The sequence below is a fragment of the Chinchilla lanigera genome, unplaced genomic scaffold, assembly GCF_000276665.1.
Source record: "Chinchilla lanigera isolate Chin_1 unplaced genomic scaffold, ChiLan1.0 scaffold00083, whole genome shotgun sequence".
In the NCBI taxonomy this organism is placed as follows: Eukaryota; Metazoa; Chordata; class Mammalia; order Rodentia; family Chinchillidae; genus Chinchilla; species Chinchilla lanigera.
In genome coordinates, this window is record NW_004955484.1 from 279,234 (window position 1) to 292,052 (window position 12,819).

The window sequence follows — 12,819 nt, forward strand, 5'->3', positions numbered from 1 at the left end:
CTGGCAAATTCTCTACATTACCTCCACAATGACCACTCCTTCCTCTCGGTTAATCTTTAAGTTGTGCAGTTGCCCATCAGCCATGCTTTTAAAATCAAAGTTAATAACATCAGGTTCTTGATATCTATTTAGTTTGTACCTTATTTGCAAACTTCCTAAAGCAGGAAAAGAAGTTATATTTTTAGTAAACATTGTATTTTAAAAACTACTCATAAAAACTCAGAATTCTTTTATTATTAATAATTTCCAGAGGAAAACTCACATTCATCTGGATGTACCCTCTAAACATAGCTTCTAAATGTCAGTTTCTATGTGAAATTACCAAATTTTCAACATCAAGACCAAGCATATTGCTCATAAGCAATCTCTTTTTGGAAAATGTTTAATTTTCATTCTTCAAAGTCCACTCTGAGGTTAAACACAGCCTTAATTTAAAAAAGAAAAATAAGACTATTTCTGAAATGCAAACTGTTATGAAATAATGCAATAAAATTCTCTTTCTATAATCTTGTATTTTAAAAGTATGTATCTCATAATCTAAAAGATAATTAACTAAATGGAAATATTATAAGAAGATGTAGTTTTACTAAATATGAGACATATTTGTAAATGATCATGGTCACAGACTTTCAGATGAAATTAGAGCAAAAGGAATGATTTTAAACCAAACCTACCATTAGGATTAATGTGACTCAATTGCTTGTAGAGATTTTAATTAATTTGTTTCACAGGACATCTTGCAATTTAACAAAGAAAATGTCCCAATACATAGATAAGCTGCAAGCTCAAACTGTATGACGAGTGTAAATATTTTCATTGAACAATAATATTTTTGTAGTGTTCAGTGTCCTTGGGTCATGTTTTATTTAGCTAAAATACATATTCACATATGTGGATGTTGGTTTTTCTTATGCATTGCATTTATTTCTAAAATTTTCATCTTAATCAAAAGATAGGAGAGAGAAAAATACTAGTAAGCACTTGTTGTAATAAGATTTCTGTAGCTAACACATTTCCTAATCCACATACTATTACCCTATATGGGAATACCAATATTTCCCATTACTATTTCATTCTCTATCATTTGAACCAACAGGTCATTTCATGGATACTTTCTTATGCATAATGTGGGTTCATTAACACACCCTAAATACTGCTTTACTTTGGTTGGAAGGAAATATTTATTGGATATGAGACATTTTATTTCAAGATGAACCACAAAATCAATACTGATATTCATATGAAATAACAAAGAGCTCCTAGTAATAATAAAATATAACAAATAAACTAACATACACATTGTGTATTCAAAATTACCACAATGATAAAAGAAATAAAGGAATCATAATTTTTTAAAATAATCCTTTTAGATTAAACTTTTGAAATAGTACTGAAGAAGCAAAATGAATAGAAGACATAGGCACATTCTTTATTCCTCTTTTAGTTTAAGAACAACCCGTATAGTTACTGCCTTCACGTGCTAATTCTCTCTCTCTCTCTCTCTCTCTCTCTGTCATCTGAGATGCACTCACCATTTCTGGCAATGATAACTGAAAGGTATTCTTTGTAAAAGGAGCTCATATAAAGCAGTAAGCTTGGTGTTCTTGTCGTTCGGAAGCTCAGTGTAATCATTTCTCTGCTCAGCTTCATATCACCATGAAATGAAGCAGCATGGGAGCTGGAGTTTTTGCTTAAGGAATAATTTTCTTGAAAATTGTAAATCACCGATGAGCCAGATCCAAAATATGCAGAAATCTCTGAAATGACATGCACATTTTAGTGAAAATTTTAACACAAGGACCTTGGTTTTATGATAATTCATTGATATCTTAATATTTTTAACTCACAAATTCCACAGATAGAAGAAACTGCCTCAAACTAGAATAACATGATAATTTACAGAGCTTTCATAATGGCCCTTGAAAGGGCTTTATGTTAGAATGACATATAATTAATTCATTAGTGTAACTTTACAATTGAAAGCTTAACGCTGTCTTAACTGAGTTCATACATATGCTGAGCTTCTTGTCCCTCACCTCCTTGAAAATCCGCTTTCTTATTTAAATTTTAACACCCATCTATTAGTTTGTAGATAGGATAAACTAGTCTTCCTGCAATAGGAAACAAGGAAGTATGAAGAATACTTTTTTCAAGAAGCAAAAACTTTCCTCTTTGTCTAAATACTTTCTCAAATTTCTTGTGTGCTACAAAAAGAAGACTAAATCTCCCTCTCTCTCCTTTTTTTGTTTTTGGTACTGGCAATTGAACTCAGGACCTTGCACTTGCCAGGCAGGCACTGTGCCACTGAGCTGTATCCCCAGCCCCAGAAGACTAAATATAACATTACTATCAGAGAGGGAAACAGACATTTGCTTAGCAGGGATCGACAAAAGGAACTATGAAATCCATCTTAAATCATTTAACAAAGGGATAGCATTGTGCCCATATGAGATTAGTATCTCAGTTTTACACAACACACACTCAAATATATATGTATGGAAACAAAGAGGATCATGGGAAAACTAACTTAATTTGAAACCCTGAACTTGCTTCTCTTCATAAATATAAAGGGCTAGTTGTAGAATAAGTGTTGTAGATGATGCTTACTGGGTCATGTTGATGTCCCTCATATTTCAAGATTTAAAAAAATTTATTATTTTTCAATAAAATAAAAAAGAATATAAAATTTTTATTATTTTTATTACCCATTATACAACTTTTATACACAACACAATATGAGCATGCAGAATAGCTTTTCTGATGGTACCTCGCAAGATAAGCTGAAAACTATGTCCAAAAATGAAGGTGTGTTCTTAGGAAGAAGTGCTCGTAATTTTATCATGAAACAAGAAAACTGCCCTAGCATGGCACCAGTAGTGTGTGATTGTTATCATAAGTCAATTTTGAAATTACAGCTTCTTCTTAATAAAAACTGATGACTTAAAAGGTATATTTTTGCCAAGTTTTTATTAACTGATCCCAATGCTTTCTTTGCAACTTAGGAGTTGCTTTGATTTGAAGCCAATTTGTTAGACTCCTTCAGGAAAAGGTTCAGTAGCCCAGGGACACTTACACAAAGTAAATAAATTCAAATTAATTGGATGTCAGTTTTCTATGATAAATTATGAAAAAATAACAAATACTTATACATCCAGACAACTCTGTCCTGAACACTTACTACTACACTCAGTTCTTTTCCTCTGTGACACAGATCAATGAGTAAGAGTAGCTGGAAAGCACTCTGCTATTTCTGTCCACCCGCAGATAATCATCACACCATAAAACAAAATAGCTGAGCATCTCCATTTTGTTGCATATTAATATTTAATGGAAAATATCAGTTTGACAAAAAATCTTAAGGCTTTCTGTCTTCCGTTACATTGATGAACACATTCATCAAAAATAACAATACATCCTTGAATGGCTTTAAAACAGAGAACTGCCAATGGGGAAGGTTGCTGACAGTTGTATTCTTTAAGAGCCTCAACATCAGACAGAAAAGATAAAGCAGATTGAACAGTTTACATTTGAAAACACCTAGAGGCGACTATTTGTGGATTTATCAGCAAGAGATGCTGGATTTCCAAAAATGGAGTCAAATATCTAAGGAATGAAATATGATTGGCATTCAATAGATGCTTAGCAGAAGAGGTTCAGACATGGAAGTGTTTTTGTCTCAGATGGCTATGCAGAAAAGAACTGCCAGGTGTTCTGTTCATTATAGATGAGCTTTCCTGTTGGGGTGGATCACGTGGCACTTACCATCGGAGCAGAATGGCCCTACGAAGGCAGAGGAAGAGCAGTCGCAGAAGAACCCACTGGGCTTTTCCTTGCACTTGCCTCCATTGCGACACAATTTCCCGTAGCTGCCGCAATGGCCTTGACAGCCTGGCTGTACCCCGGGAGTCACTGTGGCTCTTTCTTCCAGATCCAGGGCGACCCCGTTCAGTTGCAGTGACCGGATGCATCCCAGAAAGCCTCTCTGTCTCGTTGCCGTCCCACCTAAAAGGGAAATACTGCAAGTGCAAACAGGTTCCCAGGTGTTTTATTCAGGATAGAAATACCAAACAGACCTGAAGCCTTAGGCAGAAGGACAACAATCATGGTCTAACACAGACCATGTTAGACAAGCAATTCTTAATTTGGGGAAACAGAATTCAGAACTGACTACAGACTTCAGGAAGCTTCAACAGGGCCAGTTGTGATGGTGCTTGCTGTAATCCCAGTTCTCAGGGGGCTGAGACAAGAGGATTTATGCAAATTCAAGGTGAACCTGAGCTACAGAAAGAGATGCCATCTCTAAAACCACACACCACGCATAGAGTACATGTAAAGACACAACATGAATTCCATATGTTTTGGAAGTTGTTACAGATTTATTTTCTAAAAAAAAATTATTACACTTTAAATTGAGGACATTTTTGAATCTCTTTATTGCAAAGAACAAAGTAAAGGCCAGTTCTTATTTCTGTTTGAAAGAATGGCATGCAATTTGGTTACATGGTCTTCAAATTTTGTTGTTGTTGTGGTTGTCATTGTTGTTTAAGCACTTCTTGTGGGCTAAGTATGCCCTGACACCTGATGTGAGTCTGGTAGTTCTAGCTCTGAGAATCACAAAGGAATCCTTGAACTCCTCCATTTTAACAATGTATTGATAGGATTTTTGCTTGCTATCTGTCAAAGTAACAGTAATGGATATCCCAGTAGTTACTTTATTCTGGTATATTTCCCATTGTTATTTTTTAAAATGCTGCCTAGTGTACATGGCATGATGCTTGGCAAACACAAAATTGGGAAATAGTGTTGAAGAAACAGTGACGTACATCTACCAAATACATAACTGTGTATTTACCAAGTCATCCTCGAAGAGTCTAGAATATTTAGGTGAAATCAGATCTCTTTATCCTAAGGTAGAGGTCCTCAAACTTTAAGGAATATGAGAATGAAATAGAAGCCATCTTTAAAATAGAGACTCGAGGGCCAAATCCATGGTGCAAGAACAGAAATGTGAATTTCAAAGGCCAACAAGCCTCTCAGGTGATTCATGCACAAAAGATCACTTGACCTCCCTTTTGTAAGCACTGATAGGAACATAAGCCCTGATTGAAATTACATGTAAATTTGAGGGCTGGGGCATCCTAAATGAATACTCAGAAGTTGAGGTTGGAAAGGTAAAGGAGACCTAGCAAGGCTTATTAGAGGCAGAATATATACCAATATATGGGCAGTGTTTGAACCTGAAAAATACACTCTTTGATCAATGAGTTAAAGACTTAGTTCGGGGCTGGGGATTTAGCTCAGCAGCACAACGCCTGCCTGGCAAGTGCAAAGTCGTGAGTTCAATTCCTGGTACCGAAAAAAAAAAAAAATTAAAAAATAAATAAAACAAAGACTTTATTATTTGAAAATATAAAAAAGTAAATAAACTCTCCACCAAACTTGGCAAATAAGGAAGGAAAAGACTGATATCAAAGCAATTAGAAATGAAAAAAAAAAAAAAGCAAAATCACAATGGATACCACAGAAATCCACAGTATTATAAGCAACTAGTCTGAAAACTTGTATTCCAATAAACTGGAGAATCTAGAAGAGACAGATTCCTAGACAGATATGAATTACCAAAACTGAATAAATAAGCTATAAAAGCCATGAGCAATTCAAAAGCAGGCAGCGACATTTAGTAGTACAGAACTTACCAAATGAGAAAAGCCCAGGACCCAATTGATTCATTGCTGAATTTTTCCAGAAGTTCAGGAAAGAATTAATGACAGTACTTCTCAAATTCTTCCATGAAGTTGAAAGGGAAAGAACACTGCCAATGTCATCCCTTGAAGCTAGCATTATTCTGATGTCAAAGCCCAACAAGGACTTTTAGAAAAGAAAATTACAGACTAATTTCTGTATAAATGAACATAAATATAAAACTCCTTAAGAAGATACTTGTGAAAAGAATATAATGAATCAATAAAAAGATCATGTATTTTGGCCAAAAGAAAGATCATTCACCATCTCAGGGCTGCAAGTATATTCCAGAATGCATAAATAAATAAGTATAACATATTACATGAATAGAAGTAAGGGTAAAATCGTAGAATCATCTCAATAGATTAAAAAAAGCTTTTGACAAAATCCAACATCCACTCATGATTAAAAAACAAAAACCTTAATAAAAACTAGTATGGAAAAAATCTACCTTAGACTACCAAAAGCACTACGAATCTAATAACTAAGAAAAAACAAACACTCCCTTAAAAATCAGGAAGAAGACTCGTGTTCAATGTAGTACTCAAAATATTAGCCACAGCAATCAAGCAAGAGAAATAAATAAATGGGATCCAAATAGGAAAGGTAGACATCAGATATCCTTATTGATAAGGGTATTCTTGTTTGTTAAGATGGCATGATCTTTTATATAGAAGATCCAAAAAACTCCACCAAAAGACTTTTAAAATTAATAAACAAATTCAGCAAAGTGGCAGGATACAAAATAAACATAAAAAATCAATAGTATTTCTATATACCAAGTATGAACACACTGAGGAAATCAGAAAAACAATCTCATTAACATTAGCTTCAGAAAGAGTTAAAGATTTAAGAATTAAGATAGCTGAGTAAGTGAAAGACTTCCATACTGAAAACTATATTGTTCTATAAAAAGAGACGGAGGAAAACATTGGAAAATGGAAAGACATTCCTGGCCTTGGATAGACAGAACAAATACTGTCAAAATGGTATTATTATCAAAAATGATATATAGATCAAATGCAAGTTAATCAAAACACCATCAGCTTTTTTCACATAACTGAAAAATGACTTCTAAAAATGTTATAGGACCAGAGAGACACACAATAACCAAAGCAATCCTGAAAAACAAGGGTAAAACAGGAAGCATTATAATCCCTAGACTTCAAGTTACACTAAAAAGCTATATTGATAAAAAACACCATAATAGTGGCACAAAAACAGACATTAGACCAATAAAATAAAATACAGAGTGCAAAAACACCCCTAAGGACCTTAAGCCTGGCGATTATTCACAATTGGGAAAATAATAAACCCTGGAGAAAGGATAATCTTTTTGACAAATGGTGCTGGGAAAACTGGTTATCCACATGCAAAAGAATGAATCTTTGGTTTTTTGTTTTTTTTTTTTTTTTTTTTTGGTTTTTCTCCGGTACCGGGAACCGAACTCACGACCTTGCGCTTGCCAAGCAGGCGCTTTTGTCGCTGAGCTAAATCCCCAGCCCCGCAAAAGAATGAATCTTGATTCATTTTTCTCACCCTGTTTTAAAATAAAATAAAAATGGACTAAAGACATATTTATGAAAGCAGAAACACTGAATCTGCGGGAAGACAAAATTGGTATAACTCTTGAAGACGTGGGCATAGCCAAGAACATCTGAAAGATCCTTAGTGCACAATAAATAATACCAACTATCAATGCATGGGATTAAATCAAAAGGTCTCTTTACAGCAAAAAAAACACTAAATACTGCAAAGAGACAACCTACAGAATTTTTTAAATTTTTGCCAGGTACTCCTCAGCAGAAGACTAATCTCTGGAACACAGAAAGAACTCAAAAAGATTAGAGCCTCCCCATATTAAAGCCCCTATCAAAAAATAGGCAATTGAAATAAACAGACCCTTCTCAGAAGTACAAATGGCTAATAAATACATGAAAAAATTTCAGCATGTGTGGTCATGAGATAAAAGCAAATAAAAATCACACTGAGATTCCACCTTACTTCAGTAAGAATGGCTGTCCTCTAGGACTTAAAAACAAGTGCTGATGAGGTTGTGAATAAGGAGCCCTTCTATATTGTTGGTGGAGTATACATTAGTACAACAGCTATGGAAAGCAGCATGCAGAGTCCTCAAAAAACTAAAAATAGAAATTCCATCTGAGGCAGCTCTGTCTCCCTAGTATCTTCCCAAAAGAGTTAAAGACATAATATTAAAGTGATATATGTATGTCAATGTTGTATTAGTAGAAATCATAATAGGTAATAGAAGTGGCCTATATGCCCATTAAAATAAGAATGGATAAAGAAATGTGGCATATACACAGTGGAGTACTACTCAGCCATAAAGAAGGATACATGGGAGTCATTTGTAGAAAAATGCGTGGATTTTGATACCAAAATATTAAGTAAAGTGTCAGTCACAGAAGGTTAAATATGGGTCTTCCAAGTATGAGAGACCCAAAGTATAAGTGATTTTAAAAGCCAGGCTTTCTGTCTTTCACACCATGAGCTGTTTCCCCTCTGTCATACTGCCCTGCCTTGGAGCCAGCCAACTATGGACAGAAACCTCTACAAACTGTGAGCTAAAATAAACCCATTCTCTCTTTTCTTGAAGCCCTCAAAAAAAGGCATGTCAAGAAACAGGGAGGTGCACTCTGTAGAGATGGGAAGGGTAACTGAGAAAAGAAAAAGCGAGGGCAGGGGCGGGCGTAGAAACGACCAAGGTACAACATGTATACATATCACTGCCCACGTTGAACATAACCACAACGCACCACAAACACATACTAATTAAAATTGCTATGCAAAACGGCACCCGGGCTAGGTTATCTAAACAGTTCCACTGAGCGGTGATTAGATGGTCACGGGGCCTCTTAAAATCAGCTCCACTTTTGAATAGATGGCATCTCACCAGCAGAATCCTGTACATATTCTACATGTTCTCTTTTCTTGGAACATGTTCACTTTCACCTCCTCCAATTCCCTGAGCTGACCCCTAGTCTAGCCTCAGTTACTTAGGCTCTCTCTACCCTCAGAGACACAAAAGCTTTATTTAGTTGTATCTGGAAAGCTTGTCATACAACACTAAATGAACATGCATTGTCATCTACTGGGCTTTATGTTTCAGTAATTTGTTTTTCTCAGTGGCCCTTTATTAGAATACACATTTGGCAGAGGCCACTTCAGTCACTAATGTCTCTCCGGCACATAGAACATACATGATAAGGTGGAGACGTAGTACGCCAGCCTAGGAGGCGAAGGCCTTGGGTCCATGTCCTCCAGCACGGTAATAAAAAGTGCCTGACACACAATGGCTGTGCACCTAGCTATTTTGCATTAGCCTAGCCTAGTCTACTTATTAAATCACATAGCATCTGAAAGAGAGATGAGTACTTAGCGCTTTCAGGGTTGAGGAGGGGAGCCCTTTCTGCCCCACAGAGATGCCTAGGACTTTGAGACTGAGACACAGAACCAAACTCAAAGAGAATTTCAAAATAAATTAATTAGGCACTTGTAGATAATGAAGTATCCTGAAGAATGAATTCCTGAGAACTTTAGCCTTAAGGGCACTACAAATACTTAGGATTCAGGTTCACAGACATGATGTTCTCTGGCCAAATCACTGTATTTAAATTTCGATATTCAAACTCCTTCAGTTTGCATAGCTTGTACCTTCAATGAAAGATACACAGGTCTTCATTGTGTGGGTCATGGTTTGTATTCACAATCCCAGAGGCAGGAAGATGTGGAGTCAGACATATTCCGCTCTTAGGTGATTGGGTCATGACAAGGAAGCAGTTTCTTTCATCCCCGAGGTTTAGCATAGCTAGCAATCTTCCTGTTAATCCCCCCTCCATTTAATGAACCTCCTGTCCTTCCTGAAGTCTCTTCTGTTCTTACTCTCAGGACTCTTTTCTTTCCACATCAAGCTGCTAAGATCTTTAGCTTCAGGCTTCTCTGGCCTCCTACGCTGCTAACTCAACTCAGTGAGCACCTAAGGCTCAAAGTCCTTGGACAGGATCCGTCTGGCACCCTTGCTGGAGTTCCGTCTGCTGGGCAAGGCAGCCTGTAGTCTCAGTTTTGCCTTTGGCACAGGAACCTTTGGGAGAAGGCCAGTGTGAAGTCTGGATTAGAGGTGTACCCCTAGCGTATCTCACTGACTTCATGTTATAGTGCGTTCAACCATGGAACACGGTCTACACTGGATGGCAGCAAATCACTTGCTATGCATTTGTTGCTCTGAAACATCCACGTGGCTCTAATTTGGGGGATTATCTTATTAGCCAGTAGCATAATAATAATAACTTGGAGTCCAACAAGTTAATATGGTCCATGCTTATCTACTCTAATTCATTTTTTTTTTTCTTGTTTGTTTTGAATGACAATGAACTAGAAGCATAGCAAACTTCAGGAATTGGTCTCTGGTGCAAAAAAATATATAAGAATAAATAAATTTAGTTAAAAGCAGAGGTTAATTGAAACACACGAGAGGCCAGCATTCTAAGACATCCCCTTTTATCTCCAATGCCCTTTTATGGTCAAAAAGGGAAGTCTTTATTTTCTTCTACACCTCAGATCATCTTGAGCTTAAATTGCATTTAAATCCTCTAAGCTTTACTCAGCTGCTCTTTACAAGTACCGTGTCTGACACTGGGGGTACAAAATCACACGCAGTAGGTTACACATGCAAAGAGCTTAGAGCTTAGGAATGTATTCAGGCAGGGAAACACATGATCCCTGCTTGGTGTTAATAGTAGAAATAGATACCACGTGGAGAAGAATGCTAGAGGACAGGGCTATGAAGGAAAACATATATAGATATGAAACAAAAGATTGATTAGCATTTGTAATACTGAGAAGAAAATCAGCATTTCACTGTGTAAATCAAACTTTTTATGCTGTACTTTCAAACAGTTAATGTCTACCTAATTACATAGTTTTAAATGAAAACTTTATTTTTTATTTTAAAGAGAAAAAATAAAAATAACAATAAAATAGAGTTTCAAAACAGGTTAGCAGGAGAGTTATAATAATTCATAGATTATATTTTGATGTCTTTGTAGTAATTACTCAGACTAAAGGACCTAGGCATGATATCCTGTCCAAACAGTATCAGCACAAACCTTTCTTCTCAATGAACTAAGAGAAACCATCTGTTTAACTATCTTAACTATCTTATATATGAATATATATTTTTCTTTTTCCCTTTCTTCCTTCCCCCTTTCCCCCATCACAGTTTGTCTTTTCTTTTGAACCATTTCTTCCCAATTCACAATATCTGTTGTACATTTTGGATCTTGTTGACTCATTCGTTTCTCACAGTAATGAAACAGCATGATGTTTATATGTATGGGTCTGATTTATTTCACTTATGAGTATGGTCTCAAGGTGCATCTGTTTACCTGTAAAAGTCTCCAGTTTATCCTTCTTTATTGCTGGGTAGTACTCCACTCTATAAAAATACCACTTTGTTTTTATCCATTCCTTGGCTGATGGGCATTTGGGTTGTTTCCAAGATTTAACTATGACAAATTGTTCTGCTATAAACATGGGTGCACATACCACTGTGCTACGATGCTTTTACTTTTTCTGAGAAGATGCCCAGAAAGGGAACAACTGGCTTGAATGGAGCCTCTAGTCCTAATTTAAAGGAATTTCTGCACTGATTTCCACAGTGATTGCACAGTCTACACTGCCACCAGCAGTGGAGAAGGTTCCTTTATCCCGACAGCTCCTGTAGCATTTGCTATTGGTTTATTTTTTGATGACAGCCATTCTTTCTGGGGTGAGATGGAATCTCAGTGCTGTTTCAATTTGCATCTCTTGAATGACTAATGATGAACTTTTTTTCATGTATTTGCCACTTGTATTTCTTCATCTACAAGTGTGTATTCACCTCACATGCCCATTTTTGGATTGGGTCTTGCAATTTGGGGGGTCTAATTTTTTTCAGTTCTTTTTATGTTCTAGAGATAAGTCCTTTTTCTGAGGGACACCTGGTTATAATTTTTTTCCACTCTGTGGGTTGTCTTTTCACTCTGTTGTACAACATCTTTAAATGATCAGAAACATAATGTCTACTAAGACATAATTAGTCATGTCATACACGTGTTAAGAATTTTTATTTTACCATTCAGTTTGAAGTAAATAACTTGTTTTTCTTTTCACATGTAGCTATTCTGAAAAACATGGTTAATGTAAATAGGATTGAGCTTGAAAGCTTAATTAAAGATTGCAATGCCTTTTTGGGGTTAGACTATGTTCAATTAAAATGAGTTGCAGTTTGATTAATTGATTCTGTGTGTTTCTGCTGAGCTATTATGTTTGGAACTATCTTCCAATTAATTTTCTATCAATTTAGTTGCCATGCTATATTGGGCATAATGAATTCCGGAACTTCACAAACACTGAGTATCTTGTGAAGCAAATGCCTAACCTTTCTGTGTGATTGAATACACTAACTATGTCCACTCACATAGCAATACTGAGGTCTTGCACCTAACTGACTTGGTTGGGCGCCCAGCAGAGGTTGAGTTAGCCTTTACTTATTGGTCCCATTCTTTCATCATATTCATTACTCTCAGAAAGTTAGTCTAAGTGACAGATGCTAGTGTCACAAAATGGGAACTGGCTTGTTCCTATGACAATTTTCCCCTACTTTTGTGGCAGGAAGACAGTGGAGACTAAACTTGATTTTCTAAAGACAAATTTTCACACCTCTACTTAAATATTGTTGGGAACTAATTAGGAATAAGGTCATACTTGGCCCAGGAACCTTATAGAAAGAAAGACGTCAAGACGCTCAGACTTCCCTAGAAAATCAGGGTTAGGGAAGCTTGCAAGGCAGAGCAAAGGGATTTCTGTGACTTTGACATGGTGGCAGAGGAAGACAGGGAAGAGCCTAACCACAAACCAGCTTAGGACAAGAAAGCAGTTGGGCATGTGGCCTGGGCCCGGGTCAACTCAGAATGTTGAAGGAAGGAGGTGGTGTCCTGTGTATCAAGCACTGATCTTGAGTCCTGCCCCGTAGCATCCTGCAGAAAGACAGCCTTGCAGAGAGTGGATGTGAGTTAA

General features: G+C 36.4%; 1 protein-coding gene across 1 annotated transcript in view; it reads right to left on the minus strand.

The window, feature by feature from the left end:
• Positions 1 to 12,819, minus strand: part of Cntnap4 (contactin associated protein-like 4) — a 262,902-nt gene that overhangs the window by 21,002 nt on the left and 229,081 nt on the right. The window contains 3 exon segments of the mRNA XM_005403431.2: positions 22 to 155; positions 1,533 to 1,757; positions 3,763 to 4,002. Coding sequence (XP_005403488.1) covers positions 22 to 155; positions 1,533 to 1,757; positions 3,763 to 4,002 — 599 coding nt within the window.